The 14,546-nt window shown below is 32.3% G+C and overlaps 1 protein-coding gene across 1 annotated transcript; it reads left to right on the forward strand.

The window, feature by feature from the left end:
• Positions 1-8,877: 8,877 nt before the first annotated feature.
• On the forward strand, positions 8,878-12,752 carry LOC18053780. Its single transcript, XM_006453667.2, has 9 exons — positions 8,878-9,198; positions 9,328-9,500; positions 10,003-10,184; positions 10,277-10,561; positions 10,653-10,711; positions 10,825-10,861; positions 10,969-11,040; positions 11,517-11,841; positions 12,164-12,752. Exons 1-9 carry the CDS (start codon positions 9,063-9,065, stop codon positions 12,503-12,505), a joined length of 1,611 nt encoding a protein of 536 aa, XP_006453730.1. The 5' UTR covers positions 8,878-9,062; the 3' UTR covers positions 12,506-12,752.
• Positions 12,753-14,546: the final 1,794 nt, after the last annotated feature.

The following is a 14,546-nucleotide window of genomic DNA, read 5'->3' on the forward strand; positions in this document are numbered from 1 at the left end:
CGTACAACAAGAGCATACATTAACCATATTCTTATTATTATTATTATTATTATTAAAAACCCTTTTTTCCCTCAGCAAACCAACCCCGAACCACATACACCCGCCCCAAAACCCCAACCCCCCAAAAAAAAGGGGAAAAAAAACTATTTTACAACTGTTTTTTTTTTTCCTTGAAATTATAACAATTTTTTATATTTTGATTGAATCGTTCACTCAATCGTCCAAGTGCTTTTATTTTATTTATTAATTCTAATCAACTCTCTGTCTCTCTCTCTCTTGCTTTCTTTCTTCGATTTTAGTTAATTAATCACTCGGTCGGGGAGTTTTGTCTTAATGGCATAACGTGATGATTCCCAATTGCAATAATTCACATTAACTATATCGAGTATAATACTTGAACATTTTTATTTTCTTTCTAAGCTAGCAATATTGGATTATTATCAAATTGACACTTGAATTGGGAGGATACCAACCACGTATTAACATTTGTAGTTCCGTACGTACTTCGATGCTCTCAAACATGTATAGAGTAGAAATGTAGAATAGACAAGTACAATTAATAATAATATATTTTTTTTTATCAAAGCTAAGTCTTATATATGCCAGCTAGCTTATTGATTTACGATAATCGTGTTATGTGTATAATTTCAAATTAATTAATAATATATGATATAAAAAGGGAATAAATACTTATTTAGTTCTTATATTTTGGGTTAAGTGTCTATTTAATTCTTATATTTTGAAAGTATCTCAAGAGATTCTTATTGTTAAATATGTTACACTTTAGTTATTATTTTTTTCTTTACTTTTATAATAATACATTTGTAATAATCTTTACACAATTTACATTAATTTTTACTGATCAAATTAATATCAAATTAACCTTAAGATTAAAATAATAACAAAATTTTTTATATTAATTTTTAGTTATTTTTTGGTTTATTTTGATAAATTAATATTTATTTCCTTTTATTAATGTCCCAGGTTATTGTAAAGTTACTTTTGTAAAAGTTGAGAAAAAAAAATAAAGATAGAAGTGTAAAATATTTAACAACGTGAGTGTCTTCAAATTTTTTAAAATATAATAAATAAATAAATACTTAAACCAAACTATAAAAATTAAACTGGCTTTTACCCTGCAAACAAGTGATAAACAAATACATATTAACATTAAAGAGTAATTAAATCCCCTAAAATTAAAATATAATTTTGTTAGGGATTAATTTTTGTCTTTGGCTTTGCCAATGAATCTATATAACAGATACAGCACCGTCCACCTCGAGAAAAGAGAGGGAAAGTTGTGTTTAAACCGACTGGTTTTGACCAGTCAAAATCCAATGCCATATTGCCGTTGCCAGCAGGCCCAGCACCGCGCTTGACCAAATTACATGATGACAATTAAAAAGAAGATCATTTTCTCTCTCTCACTCTTTATTCTCTTTTTTTTTGGGGGAAAAAACGATAGTCCACAATTATCTATTTGTATTTGTACTTTGTAGCAAATTTTCTAACAAGCAAAGCCTAAGCATATTCATAGGCTTAAATTTATTTCATTTTTAAGGGATTTCACCATATAAATTAATATTGTGCTTATTTGTCAGTAATCGGAATGGTCTAGAATTAGAATGTAATAGAATGAAAATGAGCTGAATGGGAATGGGGAATGTGAATCAGAATAAATTGTTTACTTGACCTATAGAAATCAGAATTAAAATGGGCTGGAATCCCATAAATGTGTTTATTTTATCTTAGAATCAGAATCAGAATGAGTTAGATTGTAACAAATTACTAAAAGTACTTAATGAATTATTGTCATAATTATTATTTTATATTTTAATTATAGTGATTATTTATTAAAAAATTATAATTATTAATCTATTATTAACAATAATATATTAATATATTAATTAATAGTAATAATTATATTAATAATTATTATAATAGTATATTAACTAATTAATAATAATATATGAATTAATTAAAATAATTATATATTAGTAATTCTTATAATAGTATATTAATTAATTAATTATAATAAAAGTATATTAGTTATTGTGATTATTTATCAAAAATTATAATTATTAATAATTATTGTTAATAATATATTAATTAATAGTAACAAGTAATTAATTAATAATAATAATATTTGAACTAATTATAATATTTATGTTAATAATTATAATTATAGGAGTATATTAATTAATTAATTATAAATGAGGACAATATGGACATTTTTAATTTTGGGGAGGGTAAAATAGTCATTTTTAGGAATGGGGGACTCATTCCCACCTCCCCCTTAGGCATGAGTCTCCCATTCCTCATTCCAAATTGTGGTCAGCTCCACGATTCCAATTCCGATTCTTAACTCTGTTTTGCATCTATGATTCCGATTTCCTAATCTGGGAAGTAAACGCAACCTAAAGTAAATCTAGTCCGATTTTGAACTTGTGAAAGATACCGACACTTTGTTAGACTAACGTTGAATATCATAATGTAATTACCGCTTATAACATGCCTACCATTTTGCTTAATTAATAGATCAATATGTTGAATGAATATCATTGTACAATTATCACTTATTCTTTCTTATTGCACATTATGTATGAGCCTTTTGCACACAAAACAATGAAGGGTCTTGGTGATTTAATTTAAGTTCAAATAATCCCACCCTATAGGTATGTGTCTGTATATATAATCATTTTCAGGTGCACGCGTCTTAATTTTTTATACAGCAGATTTGGAATTTTTTAACCTATAAATTTTTTAAAAAGTATTTTATAACATTATAAAGTTCTAAATCTACATTTAAAAAAAATGGATAACTGCACTAGATAAGGGCTACACGCACATGTGTGTATATATGTATGTGTGTGTGTGTGTGTTAATGCATATAAATATATATGTGAACTTTTCCTTTGGAAAGACAAAAAAAAAATCTTAAAAGCTTTACACATACTAATTAGACGCGGGGGTTGACAATTGGGCTGGGTAGAACCTTTCTTAATGGATTTAGGTCTTCACAGGGCATTCATTGTTTTAAGGCTGAGAGCCCACCAGTAGTTGTATGGTGCACGAGCAGTAAGCAAGCGAAAGTTCCTCACATTTAGAGACTTAATTGTATATTGTTGATTAGTTGACCCGACTAATAAGATTTTGCTACTAGATTAACAAGTTTTGCTTTTTGGAAACCCTTCTTGCAGTTTCGGTTAAAAAAAAAAAAAAAGTCACCATCCTTCATTGAACTTGTACTCTTCATCATTTGTGGTTTTACATCCTTAAAATCCATTCTTACGAACAGGAATAAACAAAACCTCTTCTACCATATTACAGCTTTTATTGGTTGAACAAATTATACCCACAAAATTTTGTATAATAATATTAGTGAAATATTTCCATCAATAATGAAGATGTGATAACCTTGTTATACTGTTCTTCGATATTAATGCTTGTTAATTTGGCGTCAAAGTTTTGTCCTTGTGGTTAAAACTTTTTCTTTCTCTATTTTTTTATTCACAATTCGGGGTTTTGAAGCTTTAATAAAGAATGATAATGGACTTTAAAGAAATTATCTTTCTGTTGCGTTGAATGAGGTCACTGCAAGAATAATTAGCCATTGAAAAGATTAAAAGTCACCTTCGCACAATTGAGTTCAAATGATTAGTCTCATGACATGTAACTTGGATTAATTGGATGAGCACTATGTTCCCCTTATCTACTTAGATTGACAGTGACATATGTATTTTATTATCTCTGGTAAATTTGATCAAATTTATAAGGTTTTGGAACTTTTTATACCCTTTTTAAAAAAAATTGGAAATTTTTTATTTCAAATAATTAATATTATATACACTACTTAGGGGAAAATTTGGATGTTGGTATGGACTAATGATTTAATGATATATGACAAAGAAAGTCAAATAAGTGAAGTCAACTCATTTGATTGAATGACGATATAGCTCTCAGAGATCAGCAGATAAGTTCCCTAAGGAAAATGATAGTTTTGGTAAATATGTCCAATATCAAGGGGTATTATCGATAGACAAGTTTTGGTTGTTAGAGCCAGCATGTGAACAGTACACACCATCATGAGAAAGAATAAAATATTTTCTTTTTGGCAAAGAATAATGAGCGAATAGGAATAAAGTTTTTTGAGCAAAGCAATAAAAAGGACCACGTTAGCTATCTTTTGTTGTCCTCTGAAAACTAGCAAGACCATAAGGGTTAGAGGTTGCCACATGCCCTGCCATGGAGGTTAAAAGGAGTTTAAAAATTTTCTTGCCTCCGAAGCTCATTAATGTCACCGTCAAAGGAAAAAATGCAAAAATACTAAAATAACCTCATTTGTAGAGGACAAAATAATGAAAATTTCTCAGGTGTCCAAAATTACTAAAATACCTTCGGGAACACTCTATATAAGCTCCACATATTCGACTTTAAGGGGGATTTCTCTCTCTCTCTCTCTCTCTCTTTCTGCTCTATCATCTCTTGTGAGCCTTTTTCCAGATCTGATTTTTTGATAAGCTGCTTCATCTTCTTCTTCGTTTATTTTTATATCAACACAAAAGATTTTGACTATCTCATCTTCCAACTAAGCATTTTCCCTTATTCAAACTCTCTAATCTCCATAAGACCCACATTTCTCTCATGTTATTATTCACCATAAACAACCTTTAATAAGGTTTTGTTAATATTGTAAAGCAAATAATGTAATACTTCACATACATAGTGAATTGGATATGATTACTCCCGTGGATATAGGCCAAAAGGCAAAATTATGTAAAATATTGTGTATTCTTTATTTTTATGTTTATTTTCTCTTTCTTATGATGGTTTTGATGCCCATACTACATTTAATATATAAGCTCACTTAAGTTATTCTAGGAGCTCTACTAAGGTCCCTAGATAAGCTCTTTAGAGTTATATTTGAATTTGCTAGAGCTTTTCCCCGAGCTTCCTATGTCCACTCTCTAAATTAACACTCACAAGCTCTTCTGAGCTATCCACAATATTCGAAACTTAAATCACCTCAGCTTATCTCCTAAAAAACCTTAGCTCACCTACTAGATCAACTCAGCCATACCTCATGCTCCAAATGTCAGAAAAACACACTTAAACCCAAACTTAGTGTTTGTTTGGTATAATTTATCTAATAGTCATAAATACTTATTTAATCTCATAAACGTTTATTAAAATTTTTATTGTTTTAGTAGATCTTTTGAAGCTTAAATAAACTATTTTATCTCTACTAGCAAAAGTTTAAATTTTGAGATTTTGGGAGTAGAGGTTGAAAAGTTTTTTTTAAGAAGGCTAGGAGAAATACTTTTTAATTTGCTTTTTCCTCTTTAGGCTCAATTAATTACTTTCTTGTGAATATCAAGCTTTTATATAGTGACTAGACCAATATCTCCTTTTAATAATTTATATGAAATGAAATGTCTCATCCACAGTGTATTGTTTTGATATTTATCATTTGAGGGAATTTTGGATGCTGACATGAGCCAATTGCTGAGAGACACATGGTAAGGAGAGTCAACTAAGGGAAGTCAATTTGTTTGACTAAACATCGGGATAGCTCAAAGAGATAAAGGATAAGCACCTTGAAGAAAATGATAGTTACGATAAAATAAGTATATCAAAGAGCATTATCAGAAGCTAGATTTTACAACACTTGAATAGTACACACCATCATGAGAGAGAATAAGAATATTTTCTTTTGGTTGAAGATAAGGGGCCAATGAGAGTAAAAATACTTTAACTAAATAATGAGAAAATGCCACATCAACTGTCTTTTAGATACCACTAGAAAAACAATACGACTACATGGGTAGGAGGTTGCCATGTGCCTAGCAATGGAGGCAAAAAGATAGCAGTAGGTTTCCTTACCTCCCAAGCTCATAGGTGTCACTATATAGAGATCACACGATAAATTACCTAAATATCCTCACCTAAGGAAGGCCAACCATTAGATGAACACGACATGTCTAAAAAGATTTACATAACCCCTCCACAAAAACTCTAGATTTACTCCAAAAGTAGTAACAACCTTCGGAAAAAAAAATTGAATTCATCTTCTTTCCTTTAAGAGCAAAAATGTCATTGTCGAAGTTTCAAGGTTTCTTGAACTTTGAAGCCACCTTTTATTGTCCAAAAATCTCACTTGAGTCAGCGACTCTACCTCTAACCTCAGTTTATTCTATTTTACAAGTTTACATGGCCAAAACCTCGATAGTTTCATCTTTATTCCCGTCCTATTTTTACCTCCCTTTATCAAACACATAAATCTCCCAGCTATCCTCCTCTATCTTCCAAAAGAATACCTCAAACTTAGCGGGGTAGCCACAACCCTTTTTAAACTTATTTATTTGTTTTAGTTGGTCCCACCAAAATCCAACTAAAACAATTATAAAAGATGAATTCCAAGTTTTTTAAAGGTTGCATCTTCATTTTCTTTGAATGCACCATCGCATGTAGATCAAATCGTTAAAGAAATTAAAATGTTTATAGGTGCAATAATTTTTATCCGACTAAAATCCAACTAAGGTTCGCACGAAAATACACACACACACACACACACCCCCCAATACCTGTTTTAAAGAAATTAAAATGTTTTATCAGTTAATTGAGCAGATCAGGTATGCATGTGCGTGTGTATCCATTGATAGGGTGAGACCCATAAAAGATAAAATTTGTTATCAAACTCCTCCACCTGTAAAAGAAATCATGTCATCACTGAGACACTCACCATCATTGATTGTCCATTCGACAATATCTAAACTTATTAAGAAACATATATAATGACCCCAAAAATTTGGCAAATTGGAACTAATATATATACATATAACTAATACGGCCAAACAATATGTGGCAAACAAAATGATTGACATGTAGAAATCCTTTAAGCGGATAAAATATTTTTATTACATTTATTTTACTATTAATATATATAAGCTTTACTTAAGATTTATATAATATTATTTTGTCTTAAAAATAGAGATAGTAAAATCATTAGGTTCGCCCATAACTCAATTGATCCGACGTAGAAAACCCTTTAGGGATTAAAAATTGGATTGAGGTTCAAGATATAAGGCTATCAGGCTAGGGTTAAACAAAAAATATTATACATACAAAACACACACAATATGCAAAAACAAATCAAATCCTAGTCCTTCAGTTCTTTTCCATTTTCATCTATCTCCCTCAAATCTCAATACTCGTCTATCTTTCTCAACTAACTTTCACTTTCACCTCCAAAAATAGTTGATAGCCACCGTTGTCAAACCAGCCAACCACCCATACTGCCACACTATTGCAATGTCGCACAAGGGAAAGAGAGATAATCTTGAGTAGCCAATGGCGTGCTGCACCTGCACAAACTGCCACGTGACGCCGTTCCGATCAGTCACTGTCACAGCGTAAATCTATTCAATAAAGTTTTATGTAATCAATCTTGATAAGTTCAAGTCACTTTGTGCATCAAACTCGATTTTGGACCCATTATATCATTCTATAAGATACAATGTAAGAAGGCTTTAATTTTTTCTATTCTTTCTTCAATTAAAAAGGTTTTACTATTGATGCTTGATGTTAGAATTAAAAGATTAAAAAAAAAATGATGTTAGAAATAAAAAACCGCATTTTTATTTTTATTATTTTAATTGATGGGTAATTATTTGCAAACTACTTAAATCTTGGATTAATATATAACATACAATGGGTCGGGTACCACATATTACCAAAAAAAGAAAAAGAAAATAAAAATTGGGCTTGGGAAAAACCCAAACCTGACCTTGACCCCATGGAGGTCGGATCATACTCGATCCTAAACTTGAAGGGTCAGAATTTTTGAAGTTAAAGGATGTTTTATTTGAGTCAGCAAGCCCACCATTGCCATCCTACTTAAAGAATCCCCTCTCTGTTGTTATATTATATAAGCTTTTTAAATTTTTTTATTATTGAAAAAAATTAAAATCTACTCCCTCTCAACAACCATCAATTCCGAAAGCTTTCCATCTAATATCAAAGCTGTTTTATAATCCTTCGTGATTATGATGATTTTATAATTCCCTATTATATTTTGTATTGATGGTTCGTTTTGAGTTGGCCGTAACCTGTTTAAAAATATTATAAAGTGTCAGGAATAATTAATGAAGGAGCTTTAGGAATGTCTTCAAATTACTTGTTATGCTTTTCATTCTTCTTTTAAAAAGACATTACTGCCACTACCAGACAAGGTTTCTACCAAAATCTCAATGATGATGAATAAGCTTTGTTACATCACATATGGGGGTTGATAGGGCTGTTACAGAGCAAAATGTCCACGTTTCAAAACCAGAAGTGTAGACAAATTATATTTTTTTTACTTCAATACATGGTGATATTTTTCCTTCAATAAAATAGGATTATCTGTTTTATAAATAAATGACAGTTATGTATGAATACGTAAAATGAAAATAAAAAAATAAAAAAACAATGACATTTCAATTTTTTTTTTCCCAAAATTAAACCTCACCAGTCAATTCAATACTCGTGAAGAAAGCTTCACTAAAACAAAAGCAGCTTTAACTACAATCCAAAAGCATGTTCAAAACGAAGGTACTTTTAAAGTATAACAACATGTAATCCACAAGCTTCTGCAAGACCTTCAAGAAAAAAAGGAAAAAAAAAAAGAAAAAAAGAAAAGAAAGGAATCGAAAGGGCAAAGCACCCCATAAGGCTTAAACTTTAATCGAAGCAACTAAACGAAAATAGTAATAATAATAGTAGTGGTAGTAAGGATATTTTGGTCAAAAGAATAAGATAGTGAGTGAGGACCGAGTAGGAGTCCCCACCGGCACCTCAATAAGGCAATAAAAAATCTCTTAATAACTGTTAATTAAGAGTGAAAAAGCAAAGAACGCGGCTCCAACCTCAATTATAGAACGGAGTTAAATTGCGTGGTTGAAGTTGTTCTTTTGTTCGACAACACATCACCAGAATACATACCGAAAGCGAACACAACTGCAAAGCAACACAACAGTTACAGACACTGTTGCCGTTACACCACCACCCCCAACACCAAAACAATGTCTTTATATTTCAGATCAAACCCTCCTTTGTTTCTTCCTTTTCTTGTTATCTTTCTCTCTCTCTTTCTCTTCACGCGCCAAACTTCTGCATCTCCTCCTCATTCTCATTTTCATACTGTTGTACCCATCCCAGGTATTTTTATTATTATTATTTTTTAATCTGATTTATTGCTCGTATTTTGAAAAGATTGCATTTTGCTTTTTCTTTTTGGTTCTGCAAAAGTTTCCATTTTTAATGGTGGGTGTGTATATACGTATGTAGAGAGAGAGTATGGTGGGGTGTCGTTATGGAAGTTAAAGAGGTATCTTGCAGAGGAACCGACAGACAACTCCACTTTGATTTTGGCTGAGAAGAGAACTCAAAGGAAAGACCCTATTGACAACTTTCATAAATACAAGGGTGGTTGGAATATCAGCAATAAACATTACTGGGCCGTGAGTTTTTCCCATCTATGTCAGTGTTGATTACCCGTACTGCTTATGATGTTTTGCAATTAACTGTAGCATTTGTAATGAATCAAAATAAACTCCTTTTTGTTCTGATTTTGGGTATCTGTTTGTGCTTGTGTGAAATTTATGAGTTGTTTCTCCGCGTTGTTTATATATTGTATGTACGTTTTGATGTTACTAGGATGAGTTTTAGCCTTTTATCCCTTCTGAGTTGTTGTTCCTGAGTAAGCTGTTAATTTGAATTATTCTTCCACACAACACCCAACCAACACCCCCCCCACCCAACAAAAAAAAAGGAGTTCTAAGTTTTGGTTATACACAATAGTCTTATTATTATTATTTTTTGGTTGGGGGGGGGGTTTCTTCACTTTGAATTTGCCCGTGTGTGGTATTTTTCATTTCTCAAATTGTGTCTTTGATGTTCTAATAGTTAATTGAGTGATTAATTGTTGCATCTTCTAACTCTGATTCCTATTTTCAAACGCAGTCTGTCGGTTTTACTGCAGCTCCATTTTTTATTATTGCTGGAATCTGGTTTGTGGTCTTTGGGCTGTCCTTGTGCTTCATGTGCCTCCATTATTGCTGTTGTCGAAGAGAGCCATATGGCTATTCTCGAACATGCTATGCCCTCTCGCTTATTCTCCTTGTATTCTTCACCATTTCTGCAATGTAACTCTTTTCACTCCTCCTTCCACTTTTTACTATTCGCTTAGTTTTAACAACTGTATAGTGGCAATCTTAATGATGGTGTTAATTTTCAGTGTTGGATGCATTGTTCTGTACACTGGTCAAGGGAAATTTCACAGCAGTACATTAGATACGCTTAATTATGTTGTGAAACAAGCACATATTACTAGTGAAAGCCTCCAGAATGTGTCAGATTATCTTGCTGCAGCCAAAACAATTGGAGTAAATTCTGTTACTCTTGCACCTGATGTTCAGAGCAACATTGACAAGATCGATCGGAAGATCAACTCTTCTGCTACCACTCTTTCCTATCAGACAAAGAAGAATTCAAAAGATATAAAGGATGCACTGGATAGCGTGTAATTAATAGCCCTTTCAACTCTTTGTGGTGCTTTGAATACCTGGTATTTTTATAATCAAAATTATTTATCTTTTAGCTGTGCGCTACAGGGGACTGGCTCTTATCATTGTTGCTGCTGTAATGCTTTTTCTTGCATTTCTTGGATTTTGTAAGTCATACCCTCTTTTCCTGATTTCAGTGTGGAACAGCTAACCATTAATCTGCTAGGTGACTACTATTTAATCTGAGTAATCTATGTTATTATTGTGACTGTTGTTGCAGTGTTTTCTGTTTTTGGATTGCAATGTCTTGTATACTTGTAAGTAACATAACTACTTTTTACTTTCTTTTGCTATTTGAATTTTATATTTCCAGGAGCAATATAATACTATTTATTTTAACTCTTTTAAACAATCATTACTGCAGCCTCGTGATCCTTGGGTGGATTTTGGTCGCTGGCACATTTATTTTGTGTGGCATATTTCTTCTCCTTCATAAGTAAGTTTTATCTTATTTTATTTTAAGAATTCTTTTATTTCCCTTCTAATGAACTTTTGTTCTGGTCTTCGATCATTCAGATTTTGAAATCTCCTTAGAAGCCATATCTGCATACCGAAAAGGCTTGTGGCTTGTAAGGAAGCAGATAGGGCTTGTAGGAATCATAGAAATGATCAAATGAAATAATGGTAATATGAAATTGTTTATTTTGGGACATTTTAATCTTCAAATAAAAAAAGATTGTAGCTTGCATGCCCTTTTACTCTCTCTTGTGCTAACACAAACATTTGTGTGATTCCATCTTGTTCCCGCGGAAAGGATTATCTGGTTCTCTGGCATCGACATTTGTCTAAGTAGTGTAATATTTGTTTGAGCATTAACTTCTAGTAATGTTTGATGTAACTCGTTGCTGAATTCTCTGGTTCTTTACGAACTATATAATTTCTTGATCTAAATTGTTTTCTCGTATCTGCTAGTGTGGTTGCAGATACATGTGTCTCAATGGATGAATGGGTCAAGAACCCCACTGCCCATACAGCTCTAGATGATATACTCCCATGTGTGGATAATGCAACAGCCCAAGAAACCTTGAAACAGACCAAGACTGTAACTAACCAACTTGTTTCTGTGGTTGATAGAATCATCATAAATGTTGTCAACAGGAACTTCCTGCCACAAGCTGGAATAGTTTATTACAATCAATCTGGTCCATTGTTGCCTGTTCTTTGCAACCCATTCAATTCTGATCTAACAAATCGGCAATGTGTAGCCAGCGAGGTGGACTTCAGCAATGCTACAGAGGTAAGATCAATAGAGTATGCCCATTTTAAATGATAGATGTTAAAAGGGTTTCAAAATACTGACTTCAGCAAGTTATATAGCATGCCACTTTTGCTTGCAAGATTATTTTCAAAATGTTTAAATGTCTGTGAATGTGATTGAATTGTGTAACATAATAAGACCTCATATGTTCTGTGTGCTTGGAAAAAGGAAAGTTTAGGTAATCCCTTTCTTGGATTCTCTTGAAAATCAACCGTCTTGAGTACATTTTTCACAATTTACCAAATGCATTTTTAAGGAATAAGGATGAACCGTAAATAGAATTGGCTTCTGTTTGAAACAGTTATGGAAGAACTATATTTGTCAGCCTTCATCGTCTGGGATTTGTAAAACTCCTGGCCGGTTGACTCCTACCTTGCACAATCAGATGGCTTCTGCTGTGAATGTGAGCTATGCTTTGTACCGTTATGGTCCATTCTTGGTTAATCTGCAAGACTGTACGTTTGTGCGTGACACTTTCACAGACATTAGTAGAGATCATTGTCCTGGTCTGCAGCGCCATTCTAAATGGATCTACATTGGATTATTTATGGTATCTGCAGCTGTGATGCTGTCACTAATTTTCTGGGTAATCTATGCAAGGGAGCGGAGGCATCGTGTTTACACAAAAAATCTGATGGATTGATCCTCTGGAGCCCAGATAAAACTCCCTAGGAATTTTTAATCCTAGTAGTAAACCTTTCTGTCTTTTGTATATTTGAGTGTTATAAGGTTATATATATTTTTAATTTATGTCGTTTATTAATAGGCTTGAATAGAAATTTTCCAATAGCGTGGGATAAAGACTTTGGGCTTGAATATTCTGTAGTAACAATTATTTAAATGACTTAATGCACTTGTGTTGTCTATCAGATAATGAATTGTTTATTTGGAGGCCACTTCTTTTATATGGGTGCATCTGATAAGAGTAAGATCACGTAGTAGAACCAGAATCTATTTTTTGTGGTAAAGTATCTCTGAAAAACAACAAATTAATGCATAAAAAGATAGGAATATTTTACCAAATTTTAAAGTGAAAGATGTTTGCCGTACTTACTGTAATATGCTTTAAAATCAAAACAAAAAACGGAACAGGCACGGAAACGGAACTTTGAAATACTGTTTGCTCATCGCCTAAACATTAATAGTTCCATATGTTGGCCGAGCAGTCAACATCAACATGATCATGATGAAGTCATATAGTAAAGAAAAATATAGAGAGAAATACGAGAGAAAGTGTGTTGAAAAGAAAGAGAGTGAGCTAGGTAGAGAGAGCGCAAAATTCTCTTCTAGGTAGAGAGAGCGCAAAATTCTCTTCTCTTTCTCTCTTTAGCATTACTTTATAATAAAAGAAAGAGAGTGAGCTAGGTAGAGAGAGCGCAAAATTCTCTTCTAGGTAGAGAGAGCGCAAAATTCTCTTCTCTTTCTCTCTTTAGCATTACTTTATAATAAAAGGCAATTTGATAAGTAAAGGACCACGTGGTCAACTCTCCTTAGGAGAGTCGTGGCTCTTATTACATTTCTTTCATTGGGAGAGTTGTTGGTCTCGTTATACAGCTCTCAAAATTAGATGTGTTAAAAATACCCGCCCGATCTAAACTCAGATTGGACTTATGTAATTTGAGGATGAAGTCGAGTCGGGCCAGTCCTGAGCATCATCTGATAAACCTAGTATCCGGTCCGAAACCCAAATTTTGTTGAAAAAATATTATAAATATATTATTTTAAATAATTATATTTATTTGACTCATCTATTATATATATGTAAAGTTTTAGACATTTAAAGTTTATATTTTCATGTCCAATTTCATTGAAACAAATTTAAAAATTACACAATTTCAAAAAAATTAAAAAATATAATCCTAAAATAAAATAAAATCTGGGTATAAAACCCGGATTAAAAAACCCAGCCCAGTGTTGGGCTTTTTAAACCCGACCAGAGTGTCTAAAAGTTGCAGTGCATTGCCATATCTAGACCTGGACCCGGGCTTTGCCAACCCTACTCAAAATGGGAATTGGACATGTGTTGTACGACGAGTAATGGCACTTGCCAGATCAGAATCCGTCATATTATATATACCACTTTCCCTATGTAGTTGTAACCCTTTCCTTTTGAATAAAAGTTAAAAGCAGAATTAATCCACCTTCCAAAGCTTAATAACGACAAAGAGAGCCCCCCAAGGGTGAGATGATACATCACATTACATTATTGTGACTAGCAATAGTTGCTAAATATTTGTGCAAAAATACAATAAGAATGGCCAAAACAAAAAAATGTTTTAAAAAGTTGATCTCATGTCATTATCAAACTTCAACTTGAGTGAGGATCAAAATTCTTAGGTTCGCGCCCATTACCTTTTGTGTGTTTCTTTTAGTGTGGGGTTGAAAAATGAAATGAATACTTCATAGAATAGATAAGAAATGACAAGACAGAATGATAGGAGCCTAAGAAGGGTGGAGAGCATTAAAAATCAAATTTTGGTTGGATGGAGTTGGGTTGGATTGGGTTGGTACTAAAGGCATGCATGCCTTATCCCTACTCAATTGTCTTTAAGACATCAATATACATAAATATCATTATTTTCTGAAAAACCAAACGAAAAGACTATAATAAATAGATTTTGTGTGATTAGGGTAATGTGATTTATTAGAATGAACCTCATAACATTATACTACTGTTTGATCTT

The sequence above is a fragment of the Citrus clementina genome, unplaced genomic scaffold (assembly GCF_000493195.1).
Source record: "Citrus clementina cultivar Clemenules unplaced genomic scaffold, Citrus_clementina_v1.0 scaffold_1, whole genome shotgun sequence".
Classification (NCBI taxonomy): Eukaryota; Viridiplantae; Streptophyta; class Magnoliopsida; order Sapindales; family Rutaceae; genus Citrus; species Citrus x clementina.

Excerpts from the sequence above, each read along its gene's own strand:
- LOC18053780 (XM_006453667.2), top strand. The coding sequence starts at position 9,063 with ATGTCTTTATATTTCAGATCAAACCCTCCTTTGTTTCTTCCTTTTCTT. Across the intron at positions 10,185-10,276 it reads TTCTTCACCATTTCTGCAAT|TGTTGGATGCATTGTTCTGT; the intron begins GTAACTCTTTTC and ends GTTAATTTTCAG. Across the intron at positions 10,862-10,968 it reads TTGCAATGTCTTGTATACTT|CCTCGTGATCCTTGGGTGGA; the intron begins GTAAGTAACATA and ends TCATTACTGCAG.